At 35.7% G+C, this 26,757-nt stretch overlaps 1 protein-coding gene across 1 annotated transcript in view; it reads right to left on the bottom strand.

Annotated features, from left to right (window-relative positions):
• The window catches only part of CDH19 (cadherin 19), a 54,009-nt gene that overhangs the window by 15,802 nt on the left and 11,450 nt on the right, over window positions 1–26,757 (bottom strand). Inside the window, exons 2-8 of the mRNA XM_004579441.2 lie at window positions 24,641–24,936; window positions 21,540–21,834; window positions 14,528–14,647; window positions 11,890–12,054; window positions 8,559–8,743; window positions 7,800–8,053; window positions 3,506–3,627 (exon numbers count right to left, since the gene is read on the bottom strand). Of these exons, the coding sequence (XP_004579498.2) occupies window positions 3,506–3,627; window positions 7,800–8,053; window positions 8,559–8,743; window positions 11,890–12,054; window positions 14,528–14,647; window positions 21,540–21,834; window positions 24,641–24,832 (1,333 nt within the window). The 5' untranslated portion in view covers window positions 24,833–24,936. The remainder of the gene's footprint in view (window positions 1–3,505; window positions 3,628–7,799; window positions 8,054–8,558; window positions 8,744–11,889; window positions 12,055–14,527; window positions 14,648–21,539; window positions 21,835–24,640; window positions 24,937–26,757) is intronic.

Below are 26,757 nucleotides of genomic sequence, written 5' to 3'. Positions count from 1 at the left end.
ATTCCCTCTGCAGCTAAGTCTGAAGTACTGGCTGGTTATCTGAAGCATCTTCAACCGAAGCGTCAGCACACATCCTTCAAGTGAAAGATGCCCAGGAGACATGGTACCCGGCACCTGCCGGACTGCAGTTCCTGGCTCCTGGCTTGACCTTGAACTAGCCCCAAATGTCACAGTGACTTGGGGAAGGAACAGCAGGATCAGGGATCTCTCATACTTTTCGCTCTTTCTTTGTCATTCTGCCTGACCCATAAAGAAACAGATAAATAATTTTAAAATATCCATTTCATAGGCACTGGGCCCTCATTCATCTTATAAACACTTGGGTACTCCGAGTCATTTAAAACATTTCTTCTTGTTTTTTTTTTTTTTTTTTTTGTATTATTTAGCACAATATTCTATAAGGTACCATGAACTTAACATTCGACTAATTCCAATAGATCAAAAATGTATAGTATATGTATTAGAATATATATATATATATATATAGACTCATACACTCATACATAGGTGTGTGTGTGTGTGTTGTGCGTGTAGTATTACTAAATGCTATATTTCCATTAAATTTACTTCAATTCTTATTGGCTCCACTTTCCTCAGAAAGTTGAATTACTTTCACTTTTTTTTTCCGTTTCCCTATCCTTTTTGTCCACTTAATTTCAAAATACTTTTAAATTGAGGAAACAAAACATAAGTAGTGACTCAGTTTCCATATGCTGCTGACCATCATTTGCTCTGCAAGCATATTGTATCAGCAACTTTGTCAATATTTATGAACCACACCCAAGTTCCCTTAAAGCTGTTTTCATTTCCTAGAGTCATAAAATGACAGATATTCATCTATGGGCGTTTGTCCTAAAAGTTTTAACATCAGTTAGAGCACATGAGCCCCCCTTTGGCACCGTTGGGTTTCAGGTCTACCTCCATTCCTAATCACAGCTCCCCACTATCGTGAAGCAACAGGTGACAGTCCAAGTGGTTGCCCACATGCCCTAGATGTAGGAGGTCTGGACTGAGCTCATCTCGCATTCCTGTCTTTGATCTAACTCAGCCCTAGCAGCTGGAGACATTTGGGAGTCAACCAGTTGAAGCAAGCTGTTTCTCTCTGTTTCTGCAGTCACAAATGAATTTTTAAGAAATAAACTGATAAAATATTGAAAATATCATTGTCAACTCTGTCTTTTTTAAGTCTTATAGAATGATACATTTTACATAAAATGCTCATTTTAGTATTTCATATCTATAAGTGTAAAATATTAAGATTATGTTTGTATTAATTCAATGTAGAACATTTAATTAAACAAGGTAAAAGATTTGCTCTTACATTTTTCTTACTAATAAACAATGTGGAGCATTGTTTCAATCATTTTAATAAATAAATTATTATCTTTTAATACCTGTGATATGTTTTTAAAGAATTCTCTATTTTAAAGATGTGTAGTCTTTCTTTGAACTCATTTGTATTATTTTTTTCTCAATAGTTTCTTAAAGCATGGCATTATACATACTTTCTTCCCAGAAATACGCAACAAAGAAATAGCTTTTATTCCCTAAATAAGCAACTTTGTGCTTTCTAACATGCAAAGCCTTGGCATTTCCTCTGTTGCTGCGAGCCTTTGGTCTTTTGTGACACTCATTCACTTTCTTTAAATTTTAGTTAAACTAAAATTTCAAATCCAAACCAAAAATCTCCTGTAGTGTTTCCGTACAGCTATTCAATACATCATAAAAAAAATCCAAAATAACGTAAGACATGCTTTCCATGCCACCTAATATCCCTCCAATTGTTCCTTTGTAGGATAAGGTATGTCCTTCAAGTCTTTAAATAAGAGGTTGAGAAAATGGACAAGGTTTTGAAAATTCTATATGAAGTCACTTATGATAAACTTTAAGTACAGATTATTTTCTACCCATAACTTTAATTTTATACTGAACAATATTAATCCATCGACTAAATAATGGGGACTATTTTTGTAAGATTTTCTATATTGTAGGTTTTCCTTGAAGTTTTAATTAATTTGAAAGCCAATGTATTTATTTGTAATGTTAATTAGGAAATAATGGTAAAGTTATATAATTTTATTTGTTTTTGCAACCTAAAAAATTAAACTTTGCTGGTAAAAAAAAATTAGAAAAGGAAGTAAATTGTCATTCCTGATTATTGAAGATTACATAGAATATCTGATACCTGAATTAATCTGAAAATATAAAGATAGTATAAAGGAATCCTTCAAATTTTATACTATCATTTCATTAAAATATGATTCATTACAATGTAAGAGTTTTAAAGGCTAATGTATTATAACCCTTACTCTCAGAAAAACTGAAATATATCATCACTTGATCCTAAAAACATGGAATGAGGCACAGGTATTTTATGTTTGACTTCTAATATAATGACTAATGAATTAACAAACTTAATCTAACATGATTATCATTAGTTGGAATAAATTTCAATTATTTTAATTTAAAATTTCAATTCCCATTCAATAGTTAAACTACTTTTGGCTTAGTAGAAGTTCAATGAATATTGATAGTTGAATATTAAATTGAGGATTTTTTAATGGAATTATTTCTATGAAACATGTACTTTGACTTCTTGTAGAAAGAACATATATTAGAACATACACAAGACTTGTGTTTTTCATTAAACTGACATTACAAAAAAGATTGTCTCAAAAAAATCACAGGAAATGAATGCTATACTTTAATTTTATTCCAAAAATTTTTTAAGTGACTGCATATATTAGTGACAACCTTCAATGTGTATATTTTATGTTTGTAAATTGATAAGAAATATACACATTAATTTACATATTAGAAAGTTTTAGAATTTCAGACTTTTGTTTCATCCTTCCTATTTATCTCTGTTTCGGTTTTGTTTAACCTTACCTACTTTTGCAATAAGAACAGATACGTTTGCTCTAATATAAGACAACTTCCATTAAAAGTGCAAAATAAAAACATACAGGTGAATAAACACACACATGTAAACTCACAAATAAAGGATGTAACGGAGACAAGAGTACCATGAATCATAGAAAATCATCATACTGCATCTCTGTTGTGGAATAAAATGGACTCCCAATGAACCTCATGTAACAGAGGTTCCAGTGATATCCTTTAAGCTATATTTATGTATGTTTATTAGATATGTGGGAAGAAAAAATAGAGAAAAAGCACCCATCTGTCAGTCTGATACCCAAATGCCCACAGCAGTCAGAAGTGAACCAGGTCTGATTTAAAAGTCATGGTGGAAACTGGGGTTGAAGTCATTAGGGACCCAAGCAAAGTAGCCCTTGTCTGCTGCCCTCAGGGTAAGCACCAGCAGAAGATTAGATCTGAAGCTGAGACTGAATTGGATCTCAAGCAACACATGGGTGGAGCAGCTGTACCATAAAGCCTAGCATTCCAAAATGTTTAAAGAAAATAAATTCCACATTTAGAATATGTGTGGATGCTTTGCAAAATCTAATGAACAACTGAGTGGTTCCAGATGAATACTTACATACTTCCGTGGCTCTAACACTGAGGTTGTACCAAGCATTGGTCTCCCGGTCAAGGGTGTTAGTTGTGATAATTGTGCCATTGTTATCAATGCTGAACATTTTGCTTCTGACAATGGAATACCTGCCCAAAAAGGGAAAAAAACTGGAATGTATTGTTTTCTTGTATAAACTAATACAGAACACTTCTTTTAGACATAAGTACAAATTATTAAATTCTCATTCCATATAATAATGTAATCCTGAAGAAAATTCTAAATAGTACATGCATACACTTAAGATTTAACTCAATAGAGATTGTAAGAAAAAAGAAACAATAATGGCTTTTGATTTAATTTGATATGTGCTAAATTTAGAAGGTGAGAGATTTGGTTAAAGGCTAATGGGTGAAAATATTTTGTTTTAAATTTTATGGTACAATTCCATAGGATCTGGGATTTCCCCACCCAACCTCCAAATTCCCACCCTCCATTTGATTTGCCCCATATTGTTACAATAGTATAGTTCTTCATAATCAGTCATAATTCCGTCAGCCTGGTATTTCAGTGTGCCCTGACATTGCTGGTACAATGTCAGACAGTTCAGCATCACATTGTCCAGATATGCCTAACAGTTCCATTAGCTCCTAATAATCCAGATCTCCAGTGTGGGTGGCAAGGACCTAACTGTGTGAGACATCACAACTGCCTCCCAGGAGGCACCTTACCAGGAAACTGGACAGAAAACAGAAACTCAGGAAGCCCCATCAGGCATCACTAGCTGCTTCCCAGACACGGCTCTAAAATCTTCCTGACACCACATATATTGCTAACTAATCTGTGCGGTCTGTTCCACACCCTTGACTGCTGCTGCATAAGAAATGTTTGCTTTCCTTCACATGGTAGAACAATTTGATGATATTTGATTCAACTCTTGGCTTTGGCTTGATTTAGCTTAGCTTGTTGTAGGAATTTTGAGTGTGAAGCAGAGGATAGATGGCTTTTTGTGATAAGAAATATATACATAATTTCTATCTGATAAATATTAGATAAAAAATAGATTAAAAATAAAATCTTCATGAATCACATGGACATTTAATATGTCAAGATACTTGAAATATGAAATCTTACATACAAAAGATGCATACAATATTATGATTTAGACTATTTTATATAAATTACATGTGTATATATTTCAGAATTCAGAAAAATCGCAAATCAACTGGGCTTTATTTTGAAATTTAGAAATTAGGAAGTGGAGCAAGGCTGCAACAAATAGGTCTGAGTCACAAAAGTAAAAGATGGAAGATCTAATGTGCTATTAAATCATTTAATTCTGGCAGCCAGGTTTCAAACTCCCTGCTGCAAAATTCTGAAGAACGATCTCAGGTTGCACAATGGAAAAAAGTCCTGGAAGCACTCTACATGTTATGACAGTTTGCGAATGATTCATAATAAAAATGAGAGACTAGTAATACCCAGAGTTCGGTAATGGCATATCACTGCACATATATTCCATAAGACTTGTATGAAGCATTAGTGAGATTTGACATAATTGCATGACAAATGTGAAATTATTTTAATATTGAATTGACATGTTTCTAAAGATACCTCATAAATTTGTAGCTTGACATTCATGGGAAGGTTAAAATAGCAAAGGAAAAAATCCGGTTTAGAAGGAGTCCAATGATAACTGCATTCAACTTTAAGCAGTACAAAGTATTTTACTTAGTATCAAATGAGTTTCTCAACAAATACATTTGCTGAAAAATTAAACAATATTTTAACAGACTATTTTGAATTCAATGTCTAATCCTGTTTCTTTAAAATATTTTTCCAACTAAAAGCCAACAAGACATTGATAAGAAATTACAGTTTCTAATATATTAATATGTTTCTGTTACAAGTTAATAATAAAAGCCAAAGGTGCAAAATAGATCAAAATCTCCCTGAAAAATCAGAACACGGTATAGGAGCCCGAAATCATGGTCTTGATCGTGCCTGAGATGCCTTTGTTGAAGCCCTCACTCCAGCCATCTAGTGCCAACACGTAAGTCTACTTCTGATTCCGTCTTCTTGCTACTGTGCAGCCCCAGGGGTGGTGTCCAGTATCAAAGTGGCTAGATTTGATTCCGGGTTTTTAACTCCCAATTTCAGCTTCCCATCAGTGGGTTTTCTTGGAAGCAGCAAGTGATTGCTTTTGGGCCCCTAACACTAAGCAGGGAAGACTGATGGATTCTCTGGGAGGGCCTGGCCCTGTCCTGACCATTGGAGGGTATTGGAAGAGGAACCAGCTGATGGAAGCGCTCTCTCTCTCTCTCTTTGTCTCTCTTGCTCACTTTGACACTATCCTTGCTAAAAAGTATAGGCTTGTTTTGGGGGCTTTTTTTCCTTAAGATTTATTTATTTTTATTGTAAAGGCGGATATACAGAGAAGAGAGACAGAGAGGAAATCTTCCGTCCGATGGTTCACTCCCCAAGCGGCCACAATGGCTGGAGCTGAGCCAATCCGAAGCCAGGAGCCAGGAGTCAGGAGTTCTTCCTCTAGGTCTCCCACGCAGGTACAGGGTGCCAAGGCTTTGGGCCATCCTCCACTACTTTCCCAGACCACAAGCAGGGAGCACGATGGGAAGCAAGGCCGCTGGGATTAGAACCAGCACCTATATGGGATCCCGGAGTGTGCAAGGCGAGGATTTTAACCACTACTCTATCGCACTGGGCCCAAAGTATAGGTTTGTTAAACCACATTTTTTAGAAAAGCAAGCTAAATTTAAAACTGTTGGCAAAAATCACATCTGTTCCGAACCAACTGTTTTTTTTTTCTTGCAGCTCTTTTCTATATAATATAGTGTAATAACTGTGTGGTATTCATTTAGTACCACACATTATAAATAAGTGTGTATTTGGCGAAGATTTCCCTAGATATTACATCTGAATGCTGTGACATTCTGCCTATGCGACTGAACATGCACTACTTTGGTGCTTGATACATCCCCCACTATTCTGTTTGAAACAAAAGGACAAGCATTTTAAGAATTTGTTGGGGTAGAATTATGTCTCCATCTCATATGTCTGTATGTAGGCTTTCAAATCAGTATAACCATGTTCACCTTCTAGCTCTGTTGCAGGAAAATACTGAAATTGGGCAGATTTGTTCTCGCAGAACTCTGAAGCCTTGAGTCCAAAGTCAAGGCATCAGCAGACTCTTGCTACCTGTAAATCTCAAGGAAAATCCTCCATGGCAGTTCCCAACCACCACTGCCTCCTGTCCATCAGTGTGATTATTCTAATTATGAATGCATCACTCGAATCCCTGCTTCTGTTTCCTCCATGTGGTCTTCTGCCAATGTGTCTTCTCTTTTCATTCTTACAAGAACACGGGTCATCTTGTGTCAAAAGGTCCCTCAGATCCAGTAGGACTTTATTTTAGCTATTCCCCTTTAACAATTCTAATCGTATATTACACGTTGAGTTGTAAGAAGTTAAGGCTCACTGTATATTTATGGAGAAACAACGTAATTCATAACACTGTGCTATCAGTTTTCTCGGGTGAATGTGCTAGAATGTGATAGCTAGGTCCTATGCTAAGGGCTTGTGGTTACCACTATCATGACTGAGAACCACACGTGGATGTGAGAAAGCAGCATGTTATGAGTGGAAGTTACAACGCACAGCTCGAAGCTTTCCTCATGTCAAACACCCCACAGAGTTCTTGGTTCGAGCATTGCTGCTGAAGAGCAAGGCCAGTCTTTGAGCCAGTGCATAGAGATCTAGACAACTCTGAATTGTAGGTGAAGGGAATTAGTAAGCAAGGGATGGCGATGCAGAGAAATACAGGGCACGTTTGTTTATCCACCAGATTACAGCTCAAATATTCTAAAAAATGTTTTAATGCAAAAAACCCTTTCTAACCACATTGAAGAAATTTATTTATAGTGCAAAATTTTACTTCTAACTTACATCAGTTTTGCTTGTCCAAATGATTGCCTGTAAATACTAAGGTACCCATATTCTACTCAGCTTTCTTTCAGCAATGATGTGAGGTTACAACGGGGTATCTCAAGTTCCCTCACCTTTTTAGTGTCAGTGTTAGGCAATTGCCTGTTTCTGGCACGTGCTTGTCATCATCTACTCTACTGCACCTTAGCAGACATGAAGTCTAACCAGCACTGTTTCCTTATTTAACCTGTTGAAGTTGTTAAAACATACCTGAAGAACATAGGTATAGGTATATCATTGCTGAATAGCACATGGTACTTTATCCTAAGCTAATTCATACTCACATAATTTTCATTCAGATCTGACTTTCAGGGCTTACCTGATAGGCGATTTTGTGTGATCCGGGTCTGTGGCAGACACGACGCCTACAATTGACACCGGTGGATTTCCTTCAGCAATTTGGAAAATGTAGTACGGGAGCAGGAAAACAGGAGGCTCGTCTTCGTCTTCCACCTGCACCTTAATGAAAGTGGTTGAAGCTTCGGTGTGGTACTGCAGGAGGTGCTCTTCCACGTGGCGATTCCTGACTTTGACTCTGATGCCATAGTGGTTCTGGCGCTCAAAATCTACTTTCTACAAAGAGGCAGAGTACATACGTCATAAGTGCCTTCAGCAATTCGGGATATGAGTCCAGAATAGTTTCCTTGTTAAACTGCCAGTTGCTTTTCACTCAAATTTTAGGTGGTTCAACCTGATTTTGTGGTTAAGCAGACCTCCCAAACCATTTGTATTTTGTTATTTACATCTATTACAAAATGTTTCTGGTTGCAATTATATGTTTATGTTTACAAATAATCTATATAATTGAGAACTAATTTCCAGGTTCTTCAGACTTTTTCCAAATATATGTCCTTTATTTAAAAATATTTCACTCTCTCTATATATATTTCCCGAAGCTCTGTAAGCTCTACAGGGATAGATATAATAACTAGTTTGCCGAAAGCAAAACTCCTAGTTTCTCTAAAATAGACATCATAAATTCTGGTTGATTACCTAACAAAGTAGCAACTAACCAGCTATACATAACAATCTCATTGTTTTGCACGAATTCATAAAGCATTGGTTTTTATGTATCTACCTTTTTCAGTATAACTATTCCTTCTTGGGTCTCATTATCAGTGACTATGTCAAATGTCTGTGAACCATCCTCTTCAATGCTGTAATCCATTTCTGCATTTTCTCCTATGTCATTATCATGTGCCAGGATTTTTCCTATTGAAGTCCCAGTGGATGCAAATTCAGAAACTGTCATGCGGTAAAAACCTATGAAAAGAAAATTTGAATTGTTTTGGATAAATATTTTGTGTCATAAACTTCCGGTAAGAACAACCATTTTTTATAGTATAAGAAAACGCATATTTACTCTTTGTCATTATTTTTACTAAGTCTTAGTCCATCTCTGTCTAGTATACCTTTTTAAAAAAAAATTAGATATTTGAGAATATATTATTGTTTCTGAAATTTCTTAGGTCAATGAACAGTGAATATTTGAAAATTTTATTTCACAAACACCATCTCATAACCATCCCAGATTAAATTTGACAAAAATACATTTTTCCTTTCTAAGATTAATTAAGTAATTTGCTAGTCAGAAAGAAGAAGAGAGAGCTCTTCCATCTTATGCTTTATTCTTCCCCTGCTCACACCAGCCATGGCTTCATCAATTTAACCCAGGATTCTGCATCTTTAGCCAGGTTTTCCTCTCAGGTGCCAGAGAGGCAACTATTTTGGTCGTTTTCTATGATTATATTTTTTCCTAGACCATTAAAAAGGAAGCTGGACCAACCAGGGGATGAACCCGTGCTCTTATGTGATGCTGGTATCATAGGCTGATGAATTTACCCACTGTACAGTTATGCCACAAAACCATTCCCTTCACTTTTAATTTTTTCTAACTTTATTTGACCATTGCTTGTTTCAGTGAGTACATGTATATATTTCACATAGGAGAGATTAAACCCAGCAGCTGAGTATTGACCATAACATCTGGATTTTTATATTCTGAGATTGCATGGAACTAGACATGAAGAAAAGTAAAAGCTGATAAATTGCTGTAGTACAAAAAAAAAAAATCAGAGTCCATAATGACTCCACTGACACAAACATGAGTAAACAACTGAAAAATAATTGCCTGAGCCATGAATTATTACCGCATTATTACCATATGTAGGTCATACGTGACATGATTACAAAGAATGAAAATTCTGTGAAGAAACAAATAGAATTAGCATAACAAAATATGGTATAATTTCTCTTTAAAATGCTATGATTTTTAAAATTAAATTTGAAAGAGAAAAAGAGAGATGTTGCATCAGGTGGCTCACTCTTCAAGTGCCCTATACAAGTGATGAGGTGGACACCGGAAATCAGTCCTTGTCGCTCACTAGGAGACGCGTCGGCTACCTCCCACTGCATGTGCTAGCAGGAACTTGGAATCAGAAGTCGATCTGTGTCCACTACCTCTCACTGCAGGTGTAACACATTCTGTTCTTCTTGTTATGTGTTGCAGCCCAGCAATACCTGGTCTGCGCACAGACACAACTTTTAAGTGGATCAGTGAGAGTCAAGTCCTATCCTGTTCTGCACCCAACCTGGCTCTCACGAGTACCAGTTGGAGGTTGGAATCTAGTCCAGTCTGTGGCTTCACAGTCCCAGTGCACATCCACGCTGGTGCAGGCTGTAGCCATATCCTGCCAAGCCTACTGTCCCCAACCCTACTCTCATCCTTTCCAGTGGAAAACCCAACCCAGCTGGGGTGCTCCCTTAGCGTCCCAGCAAGACTTGACCACATTCGCAGTTCTTGGGTGAGCCAGCAGATTGTGGTCCCACAAGGGTAAGCCCACGTTTTCCCAACAGATTCTGCTTTCAGACCCATTCAGGATTCATACCCAGACTCTCCAAGATGGCGTGTGGACACTGAAAACAAATATATTAACTGCTATCCTGAGCTCCTGCCCCTAGAATATTTCTTAGTAGATATTCTTAGAAGTATACAGCATATGACTGGCAGATCAAATTTCAATTTTTTTTTGTTATTGTTAACGATATATTACTTAAAACCTGCTAATATTTTACTGCTTCGTCCTTCTGGGATGGTGTTGACCATTTATATGACAAATGTGTTTCTTTCATTTGGAAAATAAAAACAAAATTACTTATGTGATTGAATATATAAAAGGTTGTAAACCAGTGGTTTTTTTTTTTTTGTCAACAGCACAGTCAGCATCTGAAGAACCATGATGTGGGTATGAGACTTAGCAATCAAGACTATCTGTATCAACCAAAGACTCAAGAGTGAGAATCAGGTATCAGAAACTCTTTTTATTCTAACTTATAAAATCTTACTTGAATACACTAAGCAGAATTGTAAATAGAAAAATGATATTTCTTCTACAGAATTCAAAATTAGCCCATTTTCTATTTTTCTAATGAAAAATTCAGAGAAATAAATGATGAGTCAACACCAATTTTTTTGCATACAAATTATATGCTGAAGCCAAATTATCTTTCCTCTTGTTTTTATGCTTTAGATTATATCCTCTTTTCTTTTGATTGCTTGCTTTTGATCCTCCATGCTTCTACCTTTGATTGAGACCCACTTTTCTTGCAATGGTCAATTTTAAAGCCAAGTTGATACAAGTATTAAATCCATGGAAAATTGTCCAAATAGGAAATAAAATTAGAAGCAGTCTCTTCTTTCCACAAGAAGGAGAATGAATAAAAATGAATATTTTAAGTGTTAGGCAGAGAAATGATCCCACATGAATAAGTTATCTAAAGTGACAGAAAGAATTCAGTTCCAGAAGGAATTCCATGTTTTTTTTAATCAGCTGAGCCTGATAGAGGGCGGTCTCCTGGATATTTCAATGTGTTCAGTGTAATCACATGAGTTCCTGAAAATGGAAGAGGCAAAACTGTTTGTCAGAGACATGTGAATGATTCAAGTATTTGTCATCCTTTGTTGCTTCTGAGCTATGACAAAAACTAGTGAGACATTAGGAAGGCTGACAGCCTTCCTGGAAACACAGTACCGTAGGTGAGCAAAGAACTAAAAATACTAACAGTCAAGTGAGTAAAGAAGTTGATCCTTCCACTCAGCTATCATAAAGAAAGTCTGTGGGTACCTAGAAACATACTCAGGAACCTATACCAGATTCCTTTAAGATAATAATCTTGCTTTAAAGTCAGAAGTCGGAAGAACTTTATATTAGAAGTACTAAAATACAAATGCAGTAGTCTTTCATTAATGCTTGCTTAGACATAGTAGTAAAAATGACATCTTAAAACAATTTACAAATGCAGTTTGGTGTAACCTTTGTGCAAGTACACTGCTTTCAGCATGCACTCTTTAGCATTTGCCTGTATTCCATACACTCACATTTACACAGTCATGAGAAAGTAATACTTACTTTCTTTAAATATAGGCTTGTTGTCATTAATATCTTGAAGTTTAATTAATATACTTGTTGTTCCAGACAGTGCTCCCGGCTCACCAATCATATCTTTGGCTTGAATAATAACTTGATACTCATCTTGTAATTCTCTATCCATTTTAGAAGATATTCTTATAACTCCTTCAAAAATGTAACACAATTCCAATTATTATTTCAGTAATAATTGTGGCATATTTCTTGTCAATTTCTAAAACATTCCATTACACAATCATGACCTTGATATATGTTGAACCACTACAATGTACATGACACTATCTTGGGGCAATAATTACCTATTTACCTTATTGCCAATAATTACCTAATTACCTATCGACTGGTCACCACTGTGAAAGAAACACTAGGAGATGCTTAATAATATATACTCACTAGTGTTTACTCAGTCTAAGTATTTCAACTTTTTTAAAAATATCTATTTTTATTTATTGGAAAGGCAGACTTACACAGAGAAGAAGAGACAGAGAGAAAGATCTTCATCTACTGGTTCATTTCCCTGGTGGCTGCAATAGCTGGAGTTGAACTGACCCAAAGTCAGGAACCAGGTCTCCCACCCGGGTACAAGGGCCAAGACTTTGGGCCATCCTCTTTCCCAGGCCACAGGCAGGGAGCTGTAAGGGAAGTGGAGCATCTGTGACAAGAAACTGTGCCCATGCGGGATCCTAGTGGTTGCAAGGTGAAGATTCTGCCACTGAGCCACTGTGCTGTGCCCAAAATATTTCAACTCCAAATACACAAAGATTTTTATCATTGTTCTTTGTTTATAGTTTTCTTTGTTATTGCCATTCTTATTCTTTTAATTGTGGCAAGGTTTCACTCCCATAAACCCAGAATTTGTAAAATCTGAGCTGCATATTCTGCCTTTCTCAATCAGGAGTAAGCAAAGAAATTAAATCCATTATATTAAAACATTCATTGCATGTAATAAAATAATTTATCTCCTATGAATCCTAAATAATGTGTTCAACACTTTGTGAGAATTAACAACACAGTCATTCAAATGACATTCTTCAGAAATGAATTGCATTAAGAAATTTTCATTGAGTACGTGTGAGATATTTAATATTTGCTAAGTGATGCATATTCAATAATTATTGAAAAATAACAACACAGACTAACTCTTTAAAAATTACAGGTTATCAAATTGGAAATATTATTTATCCTTAAGTACAATTACAGACCCTTATTTCTTTATCTCATTATCATTTTTGGATGGCTGGTTATTTATCTTTGGGAAATATCAGTTTCTAGGCTAAAATGCATATGGAATTAATCCTTATTTTGAACACAGCAATGGTTTCAAACAGACTCAGTAAGAATAATAAAGTAGACATGTTTGAAAGAAAAAAACAAATGTCTCTTTATTATGTAACGATTAACATAAATTGGAAAAGCAGTAACAAAAATAAGTGTTTTAGTTTTTGAAATAAAGCTGAATTTTTGAAAGGAGAGTGAACTGTATATTATGAAAATAATATTTTATTTCATAGCCAAATAGATCTGTATCTAAGCATCAGAGACAAAGAAAGGGAGAGAAATCAGTTTGGTGGTTCACTCCACAGATGTCTCAACTGAGGAGGGGTGAGTTAACTAAACCTCGGGTCGGGCTCTGAATCCCATATTACACCTTAATTCACATGGGTTGCTGGTACAGTTATTGGAGCCATATCCGGTGCCACCGGGTATCTACTTAGTATAGATGGAATTGGCAGCCAAGCCCTGAAATGAATGAAGGCATAGAAATACAGCACTAAGGCATGTTATAAATGAATATCTCATATCAATTCACACAAAAAAACCTTATATTCTGAATTAAATCCAGGCATTCTATTTGGGCAAGAAAGTGAATCATGCTGTAGATTTAATTTCAAGTTAATATTTTAAGTACGTATTTCCATGATAACAAATGAAGTTGAGTATATTTAATATGCAAATAAACTTGGGGCATCTCTTTTTTTATTATGTATATCTTGTCCTACCTTTAATTGAGTTACCTTTTTCTTCATTAACTTAAAAGAAACCCTACATGTATTTCATATTTCACACACAAGTTATTTTTAGTACATGTACTGAAACTTCTATATTTGAACCTTTGAAAAATCAGCCTAAAGCATAAAAGCAATTCAATGCTTATGCATAATAATCCAGTTATTTATAGCCACATCAGAATAATATTAAAATCTCTTTCTAAGCTGGTAGCATCATGAACTGGGTCTGGCATAGTGGCATAGTGGGTAAAGCTGTGACTTACAATGCTGGCATCACATATGAATGCCAGTTCAAGGCCTGGCTGTTCCACTTATGGCTCTCTGCTAATTGCATGGGAAACTCAGCAGAAGGGCTCCTTCCAAACATAGAGGATTCCCTGACCCCTGGCTTTAGTTTGGCCCAGCCCAGGTCATCGCAGTCATCTAGCAAGTGAACTAATGGATGAAGATCTCTCTCTCTTGCTCTCTTTATGTATGTATGTGTATATATATATATATGTATATATATATATATATACATATATATACACCTTTGTAACTCTAACCTTCAAATAAGGAATCATTAAAACACATAACCATTTTGCATGGCATTCTATTTTGCTCACAAATACCTGTTGTTGGTTCAACAGAAAAGTATGGTTGGCCATGTAGTAAGCTGTATAGGAGGCGAGCGTTGTTGCCCGTCGAAGGATCGTCAGCATCACTCGCTGTAACCTGGATGACAAATGTTCCTGAGGAGAAAATAAATAGCAATGGAAAATTCAGGCTGTGATCTATTCAACAATGAACTGTGTTCAGTAAAGCACTCCTTTAGCAGGTAATATGCTCAAATCAACTTGAAGTCTAGTTTACATCTTTCTGTGAATCACAAAAATGGTATTTTTATATGCCAAAAGAATGTAGATGTATACAAACAAAACACCAATTCCCACATGTGGAGTTTTACACATGCTGGTTTACAACATTAAGAGATATAACTTCTTAAGCAGTTCATTACGAAGCGCAGCCTGCACATTTTCCAAGGTGTACTTGAAGTGGAGCCATTAAACAAAAAGGAGAAACATGTTTCATCAAAGACCTGGATGGGAGTGCTGACAACTGGCTTCTGCAGGGCCCAGACCTGGAGGTTGTGGTTATTCGGGGAGTGATTCATAGGTGTGAGATTCTCTCTCTCTCCCCTTCTTTCTCTGTGTACGTGTGTGCTGCTCTTTCAAACATACATGACATATATGTTTTTAAATAGACCTATTACATCTTGACACACTAATCATTCTAATTAAAATTAAATATTAAGTCACACACGCATTTAAACAAATGCTTTAATTTTTAAAATATTTCTTTTAAAACATTCACTTTAAAAATTAGGTTCCTGAGGTCAATGCCATGGCTCAATTGGTTAATCCTTTATCTGCAAGCACCAGCATCTCAAATGGGCTCTGGTTCATGTCCTGGCTGCTCCATTTCCAATCCAGCTCCCTGCTTAAGGCATGGGAAGGCAGTGGAGGATGTCCCAAAGCCTTGAGATCCTGTACCCACATGGGAGGCCTTGAGGAGGCTCCCGACTCTTGGTTTTGGACCAGCTTAGCTCCAGCCATTAGGAACATTTTGGGTGTGAACCAATTGATGCAAAATCTTTCACTGTTTCTCTCCTTCTTTCTATAAATCTGCTTTTCCAATAAAAACAAATGAACATTTAAATTATGTTCTAGTACAAACAAAATTGTATTTGACGAATTATGTTGCAAATGGAATACATATTTTAAAAAACACATACACTATGTCAATTCTATTGACAACTTGAGTGACAGAAAATTAAATATTTTCTGTAATTTTCTTTAAATTAACATTAGAAAATTCCCCATGAAAGTCCAGTTTAATAAACTGAAGCACTCTTGAGAATCCCTTGTGTTTCTTTGTGCTGTTATTTAACATTTTTATTATCAGTCATCATACACTACTTATTCAGAATTCTTATTTAATTATCTTAATAGGAAATCCACTAACCTGATTAAAAACAAGAGCATTGAATTCATTGAAAGAAAACTACCTGTACCCCTTCTGGTGATTTTTTTAATTTCTTAAACATTGAAAGTGTGGACAGCCATTAGTTCCAGGTGTTTTAAAATATGCTCCTAGAACACTTAGGAAGACTATCCAAACAAATTCCTTATTGGGCTTTTCATTTCAATCACTGTTTATTGGACACTACTTGTTCCTTTAATTAAATTTCCATTCATATACCTACTTAATTATCTTGAATTTCCTAATTATGTCTCTATATTTTTGGTTTGCACAGGGATTTACCATCCTTATTGAGCTTTCAGAATTTCAGGAACCTTTTCTTCTTCCTTCCTTCCATCCTTTTTTTTTTTTTAAAGATTTATTCACTGTCACTGGAAAGGGAGATCCACAGAGAGCAAAGATCTTCTGTGAAAGATATTCTGTTTTCTGGTCCACTCCCAAAGTGGTGCCAATGCCCAGAATTGAACCCATTTGAAGGCAGGAACCAGGAACTTCCTCCAGGTATCTCATACAGGTGCAGGGTCCAAAAGCCTTGGAGTATGCTCTACTGCTTTCGCAGGCCACAGTCAGGGAGCTGGATGGGAAATGGAGCAGCCAGGACAGGAACCAGTGCCCATATGAGATCCTGGCCAGTGCATACAAGGGATCCCACGTGAATTTAGCCACTAAGCAATCATGCCAGGCCCTCAGGAACCTTTTTTCAAAAGTCACAGAATTAGGGGGCAGGCATCATGTGCCAGGTGAGAGATGTGGATCCAGTTATTGGTTTCTAGTTTGATGTGTCCTCAGCTCCAGATTTTGTGAATATTTGGGAGGTGAACCGGTTGTGGGAAGATTTTTCCCTGTCTCTGTTTCTGTCACTTTGCCTTTCAAATGCGTAAAATAAATGAATCTGTTTCCAGAAAAAAAAAAAAGAGTAACATAATTCTGCCTGTTTTGATTTTTGTAGATTTTATCATCAAACATTTATTTTACAGGAAATGAATGATTTTCATCCAAATGTCAAGCTTAACATTAGTAACAGAATGTTATTAGATGTTGTTTTTCAGACAGAATGTTTTATCCTCCACCAGTTAATACAGGAATCCGAACAGAAAAGAATGATGAATTATTTCATGCAGACTAATTCATGTACCATGTGTGCAATAGAGAAGCAAGCAAACTTGGGAAAGAGCATATCAAGATAAAAGCTTTCATTAACTAGTGACCTCTATATGCATATGTCACTTTTGATAAAAATTTTATTTATTAAGTATTGAGTTGCATAATGATCAATGTCACATAAGCACAGGTAAAATCATGTTATTTTAAACAACATTCTAAACTTGATAAACACAAGCATATGTGAAGTAAATTAGATGACCGGATTATTGATTTAACGATGGAAATAATGGATTTCCAGTGTTTCTGGTCTCTGCTTCACAGTGAGAACTCACTAGTGTGAGGATTAGGTCTTCTGAGGAAGAGTTTAGACATTTATAATTGAAAGGCAATTACTTTGTAAACTAGGCTTGTTGCAAAATTTAGGAAACATGATAGCTTTCCCACATGCTAAATCATTGTGAAAAATACTCTTCAAATGTTTTGCATTCCAGTGTACAATCAAGTGACAAGTAGCTTATTCTTTTTTTGCTTCTTGCACTTGATATCCCTGTTCTTTATACCCTGGACAGGATTTATATAAAAGAAACTGTATTGCCTAAAGAAATAAGAAGTCTATCCCAGTCTTTGATTATTTTCAGTTCTTTGTCCAAATGCAAAGTATCTATACATTCTAAAATAACAAAAAATATCAACATCATCATGTTTTATCTTAAATTTTGGTTTTATTTTTCTGATGGCTCTGCATTATATTTATTCTACATAGATAGCAAAGATAATAAAATAAATTTCCAATATGCTCTTTCAAAAATGATAAAACAGGCAGTTTAATATTTTTATATAAATTACAGAATTTGGTCATTTTGTATCGGTTATGTTGTCATGTAAAGGAAGTCTCACTCATAAATTAAATCATTCCCTTACTTTCAAAAGCATCTGATTTTTACTTAAAATAAGTCTAACATAAGTATAAAGAATATTGGGTTCTTGCTAATGTTAAAAATTTGTTCTGAAAAACTTAAGAATATTTTGTAAGAAGTCAAAGAGCAGAAATAAAATAAAATATTCACTTTGTAATATATCATTTTTGTTTTTATGCACACAAAAATCATAGAATAATGTTTTAAATATTTACATATACACATGCACAGATATATGTAATAATAAGCATTAACATTAATAAAAAATACAAATGCAGAGATCTCAAAATCTACTTATTATTATTTTTTACTCAGTGTGGTGCAACCTGTTGAATCATAATCTATTTTAATAAGATTCTTACAGTTTTTTCAGAACATAAATTTTCTGGGCCAGGCACAATACCCTAGCGTTTAAAGTCCTTGCCTTGCATGAGCCAAGATTGCATATAGGCACTGGTTTGTATCCCAGCTCCACTTCCCATTCAGCTCTCTGCTTATGGCCTAGGAAACCAGTTGAGGATAGTCCAAAGCCTTGGGACCCTGCACCCACGTGGAAGGCCTGGAAGAAGCTCCTGCCTTTGGATCAGCTCAGCTCTAGTCTTTATAGCCATTTTTGGGGAGTGATCCAATGGATAGAAGATGTTTCTCTATCTCCTCTCTGTAAATCTGACTTTCCAACAAATAAATAAACAAACAAACAAATAAGTCTTACAGTTTTTTTCTAACTACTTTTTTAAGGTTTATTTATTTTTGTTGGAAAGAGAGATCAGAATTATAAAGAGAAGGAAAAACAAAGAGAAAGATCTTCCATCTCCTGTCTAACTCCCCAGGAGGCCCTAATGGTGGTTGCAACGCGAGGATTTAGCCATTGCACTGGAAACCTAATTTCACTTTCTGAGTCACATAACACCTATGATTGGCAAAATCCACTATGAAAAGTTTAACTGCTTATTTAATTGTTTAGTTGCTTGTTAAATTGCAAATTGAATGTTTTAAAGTATCCTCTGTGGCATGCTAGCATTTAAGGCAAAAGCTAGCAACAATCATTGAAAAAGAGGACTATCTTTTTTGATAGGCTCTTATATCAATATGATTGAAGGGACATGAACATAAATATGAAGGATTTGGGGGTGGTGCACCTGGAAATTGGAATCCCATGCCAGAGTGTCAGCTGCAGTCCTGGTCACTATACTTCTATTCCAACTTCTAAGGACTGTGCCTGCGATTCAGCAAATGATTGGCCAAGTACCTGGGTTCCAATAACCTTTTTTAGGAGAGACAGATGCCCTGTGTGGCTCCAAGTTGACTTCGCCAGCTTTAGAGAATAAAGTGGTGAATGAGCTCCATCTCCCACTCTCTCCACCCTTCTGGCTCTTAAACCAATAGTCTTTCTAAAATTGGACTTAGATGAAGGGACATTGGGTATAGGGTTGATTAATACCTCAGTTGTGATCCACATTCCATAACACAATTCTTGGTTTCATGCTTTGGTACTGACCCCAACTCCAATTTTCTGTTAATGAGCGCACTGGAATGAACAGAGAAGGAGTCAAGTACTTGGGTCTTATAACCAACATACATAAACAGAATTTGGCGCCCAGGCTCTTGGCTTCCACGTGGCCAAGTCTGGTTGTGGCAGGCAACTGGATCTCAGTGAACAGATAGAAAGTGTAAGGTGTGTCCTCACCCTCTCCCTGTCTCTCTGCCATAAAAAGAACTATATAAATCAATAAATTGGCTACAGTTTATTCACTGGGAAATTCAAAATAATGAATTATAATTTCTTAGAGCATCTTGTGTCACTATGACTTTAACTATTGTCAATCAATCCGGTACTAGTAATACTCATCATTTTGGTGAGGAAATCTTTCTCTAAATGGTGATGCATGGCTTACAGTTTAGGCTTTCATAACATACTTTTTTGTCAAATATGCATTTGTTTTTAAGAGTAGCTACTTTTGTTTGTGTATTACAATTAAAAGTTTCACACTAACAATTTCTTTCTTTGTCTTGTTTTCGAATGCTATCTTCATTTTCAAAGCAAGATTCCGAGTATGTGTGAAGCCCATCACCACACTGTTAATGGACAAGAGAAGGAAAGAGTGGAGAAAAAGTAGAAGAGACCAAAAGGAAGAAGATAGGGAGTAATTATAACGACAGGGAAAGAAAAGGGAAGAGGAAAGGACAGAGAAGGGCGAAAGAGCTTAATGTTTGCCCAACCACCAGAGCAAAATAATTGTAACACATTATTTACATTAAACGATAATGTGTTTTGATACAATCCGTGATGTAGAATGATATCTTTAAACTTTTATTGGAGTGTAAAAAAATAAGGATTGGACAATATAGTATGGAATACACATGGTTACTTTTAATGAAGCAAATATTGAGTAGAAACATTTTCATGCCATATTAACATACTTATGAATGAATATTAAGGAATCTCTTTTTCATGGTTAAGCAAATTTTAAAATGTTATAGTTCACCCTATATTTTATTACGTAGAACTCTTGAGGACAAATTTGTCATCACCATAACTTCCCTTAGATTGCAAAGACATTTCTGATTCCCAAGATGACCAATTCTCATACTTTATGAGAATCATTCTATTCTGTATGCACTATATTTACAATAGTAACACAGATACTGCATTTTTAAAGGGGACCTAAAATGAATACAACTGCCTAAAGGTGCCCAGTCACTACTTTACTTTGGGTCTTTATGGTGTGTGATATTGACACAAATATGTTTGAATCTTCCTATTTCCATACCCATATAGTGCAGATCCATCTTTTTTTTTAGATAAAATAGTATTTTTTAAAATAAGGTTTTATATTTAAGAAATTAGGTCACTAATAAGAGTTTTATGACTCTCCCATAACCATGAGTAATGCATTATTATTCTTTTTTTAAAAAAAGTGACTATATATTTTAAAAGTTAATGTATAGTAACAGCAGCAAAAATGTGAACAGCATTTTTGTTTCCACAGTATGCATCTTCTATGATCCTTTGAGGTGTGCTGTCTTTTGTGATGATGAAAACACCTGGGCAGGCACAAAAGAGATTGATACTGTCCTGTGGTTTTCTGTAGGAAAAGGATACGGAGGGTGGTAGAGGTGGATAAGACAGTTGTTGTCATATTTTAGAGAACTATGGTTACATTTATTCTTCAAAAAATACATAGAATAATGTTATTTAAGGAAGTGGGATTTGTGACTGTGAAGCTGTGGACCACCTATGCAACTTAAACATGTTCTGGTTATGGACCAATTAATTGTGCTCTCTTCAAGTAACAAATCTTCAAAGCTTGTCTGCAATGAACATGAACCAGCAAAAGAGTGGGGCAAGTAAAATATTTTGAAACTAAAAAAAAAAAAAAAAGAAAAAAAAGAGAGAAGTAACTATTGCTTTCTCTATATATAACTATTACTATTTGAATACGTTACTTTCATTTCCTTAAACTGTCATCGCAAAATGGAGTACTTGTATACAGTTTAATCAATGCACTTCTAAAACATGCTCAAAATCTTAAGTCTATTTTTTGGTAATATATCTTTCATGAAAATGTATTTGCAATACCTTCTGGAGACATCTCTGGAACACTGGCCTCATAAGGTTCCTGCAGAAATTGTGGCTTATTGTCATTGACATCCGACACTCTGATGACAAACTCAGACTCAGGCTCCACAGCCTTCCCAGTGGTGGTGTCGATTACCTGGGCTCTCAGGATGTAGAGGGACTGTTGCTCTCTGTCGAGCTTCTTTATGGCATGGATATCACCCGTTTTTTCATCAATGGTAAAGATATCCCCAGCTCCAGCTCCCAAGAGTTTGTATTGGAAAGAATTGTTTCCATTATCTAAATCAGATCTTAGCTGCAAGTATAAAAAACAAAAAGAATTGATTTCTCAGACGTGTTCAAATGGGAAAAATCAAGCTTTTCTTTTTAAGATTTATTATATTCCTTTGAAAATCCCAGTTACAGAGAAGGAGGGAGAAACAGAAGTCCTCCGTCTGGTGATTCACTTCCCAAGTGACCACAAAGGCTGTGACTGGGACAGGCCAAAGCCACAAGCCAGGATCTTATTCCAGCTCTCCCACATGAAGTCAGGGTACAAGCAGTCGGGCCATCTTTGACGGTTTTCCCAGTCACAGTAACAGGGAGTTAGATAGCAAGGCGAGTGTTTTAGAACTGAAACTGGCATCAACATGGGATACCAGTACTGCTGACAGCACCTACACCCACTACATACAGCGTGGACCCCAGGAGCAAATCAGTTATAATTATATTATCTTCATGTGTATCAATCAATACCAAAGTCTATAATTGTTTCATATTTCATTATTATAATAAGTAAAGGAAATATTGACTTCAAAATAAAAGTCTCTTATCAAGCATTGCACCTCAAATTTCTATGTAGGAAACCATATAAATGTATTATTTTAAATAGGTGACTCTAGTAATGATCTGTAATAACATACAAAGGTCTGGAATCACACACAATAAAATGGATTAAATTTTATTTCATACATAAATTCTTACTCTATAGCAACACTCTCCAAATTTAATATATTTGACTTTAAAAAGAAGCCAATAATGACAAAAACATTTAAAACCTAAAGCCTGTCGCTTGGCTATACATGTGAGCGTACCAGGGAAATATCAGAAAGAAAATTAAGGAGCATAATGAGGAAATAATAATTCAACCAACCCCCAAGGATTTGTTGACTGCCATAACATGTACAAAATATTTTCGACATTTGCAAAAGGTTTTCAAGTCCTTGGGACCCTGCACAATTCTGGCCCTGGGAGAAGCTCCTGGCTTCAGAGCAGCTAAGCTCCAGCCATTGTGGTCATTTGCAGAACAAACCAACAGATAGAAGATCTGTCTCTCTGTCATTCTTTCTCTTTCTTTCAGATAAATAAACCAATAAGTAAATAATCACAAAATATGATGTTGATAATAAAATATGACTCCCCAAATGATTTTTGTTTATATTTTAAATTATTAATTTGTATTTTCAAAAACATTTTAATATTATTTCTTTACTGATTAATAAATGTTTCCATGTAACAAAGAAGAAAAATACATAATGCAGTTCATTTAGCATTTTATTTAGGTTGAATACCTGTGTCCTCACATAACAACAACAAAAAAAGATAGAGAAAAATAACATCTACTTGACTTTTTTTGGTTGTAGATCCTGTAACATGATCAGCCTTAAATCTTAACATGTAAAAGGAATGTTGGCTGGGGTGGTAATCATTGAAAGCGTTGATATTGAGTGCAGCGATACAGTGTTACTTCGGATGTTCATTCACCTCCTTTGCCTACATTCCTGCCGGGAGCACCAGCTCCTCCGCTTCCTGTTGATCGTCCTGCCACTGCTCAGTCTGACCCGGAGTTAATAGTGGTTCTAGTACTTGGGTCCCTGACATTCACTTAGAAAATCAAAAGGCTTTTCAAGCTGTTAGTTGAACCGGACCTAACCCCATCTGCTGTTGACATCTGGAGAGAGAGAACTAGTGGGTGACATCTCTGTCTCTATGGGTCCCTGTCTCTCTCTCACTCTTCCTTCAAAATAAGAATGGATATAAACGTAATTTAAATTAACAAAAGTAATACATTAGTAAAAACCAAAATTCCAGCCAATGTTTTAAATAAACAATTCAGGTTGCATATTTTAAATAATGTAATCTCAATATAGTTTTAGGATTGACCCAGCTTTGGGATGAAGAAAGTAAGTTTGTTGAGGAATAAATTTACTGAGAAGTAAATATTACATTAGCAGGAATACATATCCTCGGCACCCACAGATATCCTGAAATCTATTTGTCTAAGATCCTATTCCAGGCCTCGGAGGAAGGGACTCATGTATATTATCTAATATGGGAGGGGGAACCTTTATGGCAACCAGATACCGTGTTAGTGAGCTGCTGCCCTCCTGAAAAGAAGAGAAAAAGAGAGTTAATGAATTTTGAGTACTTCACCCTTTGGGCCCAATTAAATTTTAGTGCCAGTTAATTAGTGGTTAAACTTACTTCAGTTCATTTATCTAGAGAAAGAGCATTAAGATTAAGGAACACTTTTGTAATTACCTCTGTTTAAGAAAAACCAAACAATAAACCCTCGAAACATAAATAGGTGTTCTATTTCATTAAGGTAATTTTACTTAAATATGCCCTTCTAAGAGAGTGAAAGTAACGATTCTTTGTAGTTCAATGACACGAATCAAAGGAAGTGTGTGGGCTACTAAAGTCACCTCATTGTAAAAGCATATGATTTTATTAATCTGCCTCATTAAAAATCAATCAGGTAAATCCACAGTGGATGAGTACAACAGAAACCCAAACTGAATACTCTGGGTCAATAATATTTATGTTAATGCAGTTTTTTAAATCCTTTACCCAGAATAAGATCATCAAATTTCCAGAGGTTGGCAAGTGAGGGCTGCATTTTCACAGGGGAGAATAAATTGCAGTCCATAGCTTTTTCTTTTCTGCAAATGTCAGTGACTACTGCAGACACTCGCAAATCTGAAATCACTGCTAAAGATTGTTTCCAAAACTTTCTAGAAGCTTCTCTGAGAAAACGGATGTCATCAAATACTAAAATGTTCTTAACTCATACTTTAATGTTGCTCAAAATTCTTTGTGCAATCACACTTAGAGATAAATACCTGGCCAACAAGATGACTAGTGTTCATTTCCTCTGGGACAAAAAATTGGTTCCACACCCAGCCACGTTTCACTCGTGAAGGGGATCCCATTGCATGATTCACTTTCTCCGTTTCAGGATTTTCCAGTGCTGTAAGGTAAGTCCAGAGGAGAGGAATCGCCAGGGCAAAATGTATCACCAAGCCACAGCTCATTATGATGTGTCTCTTGATTCTAGTCTTCACAGGAAAAGGGGTGTTGCAAAAACAATCTTGTATTTCTTTATAATTTGTTTACTCGTTAAGTATCTTTTGTACTCCTAAAGCGTAAGATACAAAACAAAATTTGACACCTTCAGAATAATGTTTTCTCACGTAAGTGCTAAAGACAATGGGCAACTTCTTGAATAGAGTAAAAAAAAAACGAGTAAAATGTGCATTACTTTTTTCAAAGATTTACTTATTTTTATTGTAAAGGCAGATATACAGAGAGGAGGAGAGACAGAGAGGAAGATCTTCCTTTTGATGTTTCACTCCCCAGGTGGCTGCAATGGTTGGAGCTGAGTTGATCCAAAACCAGGAGCCAGGAGCTTGTTCCAGGTCTCCCACACGGGTGCAGGGTCCCAAGGCTTTGGGCCGTCCTCCACTGCTTTCCCAGGCCACAAGCAGGAAGCAGAATGGGAAATGGAGCAGCCAGGATTAGATTGGGTGCCCATATGGGATCCTGGCATATGCAAGGTGAGGACTTCAGTCACTAAGCTACCACACAGGGCCCGTGGATTTAATTTCTTACATTTAAACTTGTTAATTATATTTTGTAGCTCAGCAATAAATTGATAGAGACAATAATAAATCTCCATTCAGGCACTGTTTGTTGTAAACAGTAGTCGTAAATCTGACTGGAAGTTGAAAAGTTGCTCTAGCAATCCATTTGATTGGCAGCTGATATTGAGACTCAGTGTTTTTGCTAGACATTTAACTTGGATACTTGTTCCTTTCCAGTTCTGCAAAACTCAAACTATGTCGATCAAGCAACAGTCACGTCAGGGGAACATTAAAATCACACGCAAGAGCAATAAGCTTTTCAGTTCACTTTCCCAAATTGTGACATTTCATAAAGTTAATTAAATAAAATGACAACTCATATTAAAACTGGGGATTTAATAAACTATTATACTGATGCTATAAAATATTCTGACTTGAAAGCCAGTGCAAGGTATATACCCTTTAAGATGTGAAAGAAATGGGAAAAGCACGCTTTTCATCTTAGTAAGGACATAAGGCCATTTTTAGACAATGAACACAAAATTATACTGCCTAGAGAAAAAGCTGAATTTTTTACAATATTCAAAAATGACATCAAAATATCTTTTACTACTAAATACTAGAACAAGTTGGAAACATTCATTTTCCTGGAGCTGATGTTACGCAGCTTATGGATGCTCTCATTCATGATAGGTATTTCTCATAACTTTGTTGCTCACTTATGTATAACTCTTTCCTAATACTCTAATGGGTTTACTTATTTGATACTCATGGAGAAAAATAACGTTCTAAAGCCCAAAATGAAGTTTAATCCCATCTAATCAACAGAGATGCCATTGGTTTTAAATATCTGCTTGCATTTTTAACAGCCCCTGAGATACTTTTTGGGTTTGGTTCTTGTTAGAAAGGGTTGTTAACAACACATTGTTCACTCAGAACATAGGAAATCAGTGGTCCCCAAGGATTACCTTCAAAGAGCTGTGCTCTTGGTTCTACAACTACTGAATGATGGTCATGAAAGAAATCAACCACTGTGAAGATTAAAAATGGAATTTCATCCTTTTGTTGAATATTTGAAAATCAAATATATGTTGTACAGAAGCTGCTAAAAAACATGTTTAATGACTGGTGAAATTTCTTCTAAGGAAATTCAATTTTCTTTATGAGAAAGATGCATTTTATATATTTAAAATATTGTTGCCAATACAGATATGAAAGCATACTCACTATGACTGAGAAAAATTGTAAGCTTTATGATGTTTTGATTCAGTAAAATACAGCAAATAATAGAATAAATGCATAAATATATGACATTACCAGTAACATGTTTAATCTCATATTAATCTTGTGTCATCTGTAGACATACCCACATATTA

This window comes from Ochotona princeps, chromosome 18, assembly GCF_030435755.1.
Source record: "Ochotona princeps isolate mOchPri1 chromosome 18, mOchPri1.hap1, whole genome shotgun sequence".
NCBI classification, from domain to species: domain Eukaryota; kingdom Metazoa; phylum Chordata; class Mammalia; order Lagomorpha; family Ochotonidae; genus Ochotona; species Ochotona princeps.
Note: the sequence above shows the minus strand (reverse complement) of the source record. Positions and strands in the feature narration are given on the sequence as shown.